Source organism: Sabethes cyaneus, chromosome 1, assembly GCF_943734655.1.
Source record: "Sabethes cyaneus chromosome 1, idSabCyanKW18_F2, whole genome shotgun sequence".
NCBI lineage: Eukaryota > Metazoa > Arthropoda > Insecta > Diptera > Culicidae > Sabethes > Sabethes cyaneus.
In genome coordinates this window covers 128,725,941-128,731,653 of record NC_071353.1, presented here as the reverse complement: position 1 = coordinate 128,731,653, position 5,713 = coordinate 128,725,941, and the positions used below count along the sequence as shown (strand labels likewise).

Here is a 5,713-nt window from a genome sequence, read left to right as displayed (position 1 = left end):
GGGCAAAATGAACATGTCATAGAAAACTAAAGTATACATGCAGTTTGGATAAATTAAACATCATTTTACATTATCATTGTTCTACATAAGCCGTAGGTATTCAACAAGGCTGTTGGAATTAAAATGGGAGTCCACAAAGTTAACATAATGTATCTTCGCCACGTTCATACAATGCTAGACTTTTAGCTCGCAGGATTTTCCAGCACTCGGTCATTTTCCGTCATTTTTCGAGAGACTCAATCATTTTTGTTGCTTGAATTGCCATTATTTCGTAGCTGCTGATAAATGGAAAGTAAAACAACATGATACACACTGTTCATTTTGCCCCAATAGTGAGGTGTTCATTTTACCCCCAAAACACCAATTGTTTTCTAGTGTTTATTATAAACAAACAGTTAATAAAAATATTTGGAATTTTCGACAGATCCGTGGGATAGTGATAAGCAAACAACACTGAATGATACCAATAGTCAAAATTTAATTTGTTTCGCCAAAATAGCTTATTTACTAATAGTGGAAATTACCATCCGCGTCAGATTTCTGCAAATATTTTTTACTTTTTCCATTTTTTTCACATTAGAAAGCTTATGATCACCGCATATTGTCTCAAACAGCTTGAAATACTTTTAGGAGAAGATACCTATTGATCTGGAACAGATTTTAATTGGTTTACTGGGAATTTGGCTGCCTGTTCATTTTACCTCCCCTGTTCATTTTACCCACAGTTCCCCTATGGGCTGTAACGGCGATGGTCGGATCGCAGCCAGCAAAGAACATTGCGGGAATCGCTCCAATAATACCGTTGAGAAATATTGAGGGAAAGTGAATTAGATATATTGTTAGCTAATCTCGCCCCGATTACCGCCGCCTGGAGTTCCGAGCGCGGTGTAGAAAGGTACTTCAACGGGGCTACGCGAGTTTTTGCACTGACTAATGCGCACTCTACCAGCCCATCTTCCTCGACACGCAAAAATGCCACCGCTGCCAGACCGTCATTCCCTGCATCCACAAACGTGTGTAGTTCGAACCGTGTGTGGTCTCCGATAGACAACGACCGACGATAGCACCGGGGGATTCGAATGTTTTCCAGCTTCGGGAGCAGTTTTATCCAGGTTCTCCAACTTTCCAATTGCTTTCCTGTGATTTGCTCGTCCCATTTTAAACCGATACGCCAAACTTCCTGGAGGGTGACTTTCAAAAGCATTAGAAAATGCGAAATCAGGCCAAGTGGATCAAAAACCGTCATCAAGATCCGAAGCAGCTCTCGCTTGGTTGGAGCTCGTCGTCCATTAAACAACGCCGCGTCGAAACGATCATAGCAAATCTTGAACATGAAACAATCCGTCCTTGTGTTCCACCACATGCCCAAAATTTTCTCCGTCGCCATTTCCGCCAAAAAATTCAAATTCTTCTCTTCAGCTGGATTTTCGCTCAATGCTTGCAAGACGGTCGGAGAATTCGAGGTCCAATTCCTGATCTCGAAGCCCCCTTGAGCGTGAATAAATTTAACTGCCTTTGCTAGCTCGATGGCTTCCTTTTCCGTTTCCGTACTAGCAAGCATGTCATCAACGTAATGCTTATTTTGTATGGCCGCGGCTGCTGCGGGATATTGTGTTTCGAATCTCTGGGCATTGTGATTTTTCACAAATTGCGCCGTGGTTGGCGAAGATCGTGCTCCGAAAATCATTACTTCAACAACGAAGGTGCTGGCTTCATCCTGGTCTGCTTTGTCCCGCCAAAGAAAAAGTTGATAGAATTGATCTTCGGGCCTGATTGCAATCTGCAAAAACATTTCGCGAATATCTCCGCAGATAGCGATGCGATATTCTCGAAACTGATAAAGAACTGATATTAACGAGCTCATTAAGTCCGGCCCAGTGAGTAACACAGTGTTGAGGCATACTCCATGTACAGAGGCGGCTGCATCCCACACAATTCTAATCTTTCCCGGCTTGTTATGGTTTAGCACCGGGAAAGTAGGGAGATACCACATCTTTCCCTCTTTTCGGGCGAGTTCTTCTGGCATTACCTTTCGTATGTAACCCTTCGCTTGGTAGTCTGCCAGTTTTTCGTTGAAAGCTCGATTTAGCTCGGCATCTTTTGCCAAACGTCTCTGAAGACAATTTAATCTTTGAAGGGCCATCGACCGACTATCTGGCAGATGAATATAGTCGAATCGCCAGAGAAGACCAGTTTCATACTTGTCACCAATAATCTGTGTACGCGATTTCAGCAGTGATATCGCCCTCTCATCATCTTTCGACATCAATGAACTCACCGGTGTCGTAATTCCCAAGCTATCTAGACCAAAGTACTGCTTGACCTCGTGGTGAAGTCGGTCGTCATTCTGCGGGTTGCATGTACAAATGTGATACGTATACTTCCCGTCGACCGACGAGTCCTGGGACGAACAGCCTCCAAAGATCGTCCATCCCAAATGAGTTTTCGCTGCAATGGGTTCACCCTCCTTGCCTTCACGGCAACGGCGAACTAAAGAAACATTGGCATGCTTCAATCCTATTAGGATTCTAGGTCTCACAAGATTATATGATTCGACTGGAACGCCTTTTAGATGCTTGTATTGCTTTCTCAGCTCATCGATGTTCAGGCTCTGTTGTGGCAATTCAAGCGCATTGACGGTACGCACACCGCTCAACTCAAATCTCTTGCCCACCAGTCCTGATATTCCGACGTTAACCTTTTTAGATTTCTCTTCAAATCGATGGGTTCCACCTGTCCATTTTAAACAAAGTGGTTTCGATTCGCCTGGCAACTCCAAGTCGCAAGCAATTTGCTCATCTAGTAATGTCAATTCCGACCCGTCGTCCAAAAAAGCGTAGCAATTCACGTGCTTGTTGGGCCCAAACAATGTAACCGGCAAATAGCGGAACAATTCTAAGGCTGTCTCCATCTGGTGAGTATTAACACTACGCTCCTCGTTCGACCTCGTTTGACTCCTACTTGCGTATGCCTCACTTGGAACTGCGAGATTCTTATGTAAGAGAGAATTGTGCTTGAACGTACACCCGTCAACGCCACAAGCTTTACTATTACAGTTTCCTCCGTGCTGTCGTAGACACCTGCGGCATATTCTAAATTCACGAACTGCAGCCCATCTGGCTTCATACGAGAGACCAAGAAAACGCTTACATTTGGCGGCACTTGAACAGCTTCCTTTGCAAATCTGACAACATTTGACCGTCATCGCACTGAATTTTTCACTAAACTGATTAGTATTGCCTGTTCGATCGTGTGCAGTTTGCTGTCCCAATGATTCTGCATGAGTGTTGATGAAAGCTTTACCTTGTCGCCTTCCGCGTGTGTCTTGCCCATAGCAGTGCGGTTTGCGAGGATCAGCAACAATGCTTGCGTCTTCCGCAATAGAATATATCCAATCCGAAAATGCAACGAGATTAGATTTTTTCAGTGTCTTACTATGCCTGGCCCAATCTAACTTTATCGCAGGAGGAAGTTTGCTAATAAGGTCCTGCATTAGCGTTACATCACGCATATACTCTTTACGCCCACAAGCATCAATGGTAGAACGTAAATTCTGTACAGCGAGAGCGTAATCTACCAGCCGTTCAATCGAGTCTGATCTAACTGGTGCCATATTCAGGATTTTTTCCCGTAACGTACTGATGATCATATGAGGCTGGCCGAATCGGAGCTTCAACACACTTATTGCTTTTGCCACTGTTGACGGATGCATTAGAAAGCTCCGCACTGTTGTAAAAGCTTCATCCTTCAGACAGTTACGGAGACGAATCATATTTTCCTCGTCTCGATAGCCGCACATCGTCGTCGTACTCTCGTAAGTCGATATGAACATTGGCCATTCGTCGGGATTACCTCCGAATCTGGGAAGATCGCACGATACTACCTGCCGTGCAGCTATCTGCTCTCGGCTCAGAGTGACATTCATTCGAGAGTGTTGCTTCTCTCGCCGCGATTGTAATTTAACGGGAGTTGATTGCCGCTTTGGGATAAAGGGTTCATCCTGATCGTCACCGCTGTCTGTGTCGTCGTCGCTTTGCTCACCTTCGGATTCGGAATACTCGTCAGAGTCGCTGTCGCTTTCAAGGTGCGCATCAGATCCGGCAGCTTCATCAGTGTTGGCTATTTCTTCCATCAGTTCGAACTTTTTGACCAACAATTCCCGTTTTCGTTTCATCTCTTCAAGCATCAGTTTCTCTTCAGCATGCACTTTCTGCAACTGCATTTTCAAAGCTTGCGATCTGCTCAGAGAGTCTGACCCCACAGATTTGGATTTGGTTGATTTATTCACCTTCTCGTTTCCCGCCAATTTTTCATCGGCGCTGTTTTGTGATTTCTCCCGTTCAACTTGCTGATTTTGCTGGTGGTCCTTGGAGGTCGAATTCTTCACCATCTTTTTTGGTTTTACAGTCTTCGATTTCTTCGCACCTGCTATTGATGAATTTATCTTCTTCACTGCGCTTCTGGCGTTTTTCCGAGACGGTTTCTTTTTCTGGTGATTTGTTTCCGCGGTTTCGCATTTCGTACAAATCCAGTCGTAGAACTCAATGTCTTCAGTTACGTTAGCACATTCGAAATGATACCAATTCTTACAATAGTCGCATTGGACCATCCGGCTATTGTCGGCGTTTTGACATAAATCACAACTTTGCTCCTCCATGAGAGCGAGCTTTCGAGATTTTTTCGGTGATTTGGGAACGTTAACTACAGCAGATTTCGCTGCACCGGCGGCAGTTTTGCTAGATGTAGGAGTAATAGATTCGGTCGGCTCGGACATCGTCTCCAAGTAAACGATATTAAAAGATGTTACTTTTAGATGCCAGAGAAGAAAGAGGACGTTCCGAGATTTTTAATATAGGTTATATTTTAATATCCTGCGATAATAGAAAATGTTCAGATGCCAGTAGCGTACAATTTTGTTTGTCACTTACGTTTAGTCGATCCTCTCGAGGTATTTCCTTCCCTGACTTCTATCTCTAAACAGAGCTGCTGAGGCTAAGAAAAAGGTATCCTTTCGTAAGTAAAACACGTTTTTAATTAGCAGTGATATCTTTACCTTTTGTCTGACTCGTAGGTTATGACAATTTTAGGTTAACTAGACCTTAATATATAATTTCAGTTTTCAATCTAGGGTAGAATATTTAATTAGTATTAAGTAGCTCTAAGATTTAACGACAATATCCATACTTCACTATAATTAAACTCCTTTCCATACAATTATTGCTAATTTAGTGTAGTAATTTAGAAAAATTTAGTATAAAAGAAAAGCACTGCGTGTTCCACGAATGACACTCGATTCTGAGGATTCTTATTCTTATTTTAATAGCTTATCGCCGCTTATCATGACAGCTTTTCGCCTCACACGCATTAAGCTTATCTAGATATCGAGGAGCGAATCTAAGCCCGAGGGGCTTTGACAAACCGAGTAAAAAAAGACTCGAGTGTATAGATAGTTTTTGTGGTCTTGTTATTGATTAATGTTTTATGGAAGAGTCTCGAATTTCTCGAGTTCGATTAGTTTTTGAGTTTCGCAAAAATTTCTGTTTTATTTGTATGAGAGTCCATATCCCCCTACCACGGGGGTGAGAGGTCTCTAACTATCATAAAATAAATTCAAGACTCAAAAATCTCCTGCATGCTAAATTTGGTTCCATTGGCTTGATTAGTACTCAAATTATAAGGAAATTTGTATGTCATTTGTATGGGAGCCCCCCCT

The 5,713-nt window shown here is 43.0% G+C and overlaps 1 protein-coding gene across 1 annotated transcript; it reads right to left on the bottom strand.

Annotated features, from left to right (window-relative positions):
- Positions 1 to 730: 730 nt before the first annotated feature.
- LOC128746221 (uncharacterized) lies at positions 731 to 4,774 on the bottom strand. Its single transcript, XM_053843270.1, has one exon. It carries the CDS (start codon positions 4,772 to 4,774, stop codon positions 731 to 733), a length of 4,044 nt encoding a protein of 1,347 aa, XP_053699245.1.
- Positions 4,775 to 5,713: the final 939 nt, after the last annotated feature.

What these genes read in the sequence shown, in the direction of transcription:
- LOC128746221 (XM_053843270.1), bottom strand. Translation starts at nt 4,774, where the DNA reads ATGTCCGAGCCGACCGAATCTATTACTCCTACATCTAGCAAAACTGCC.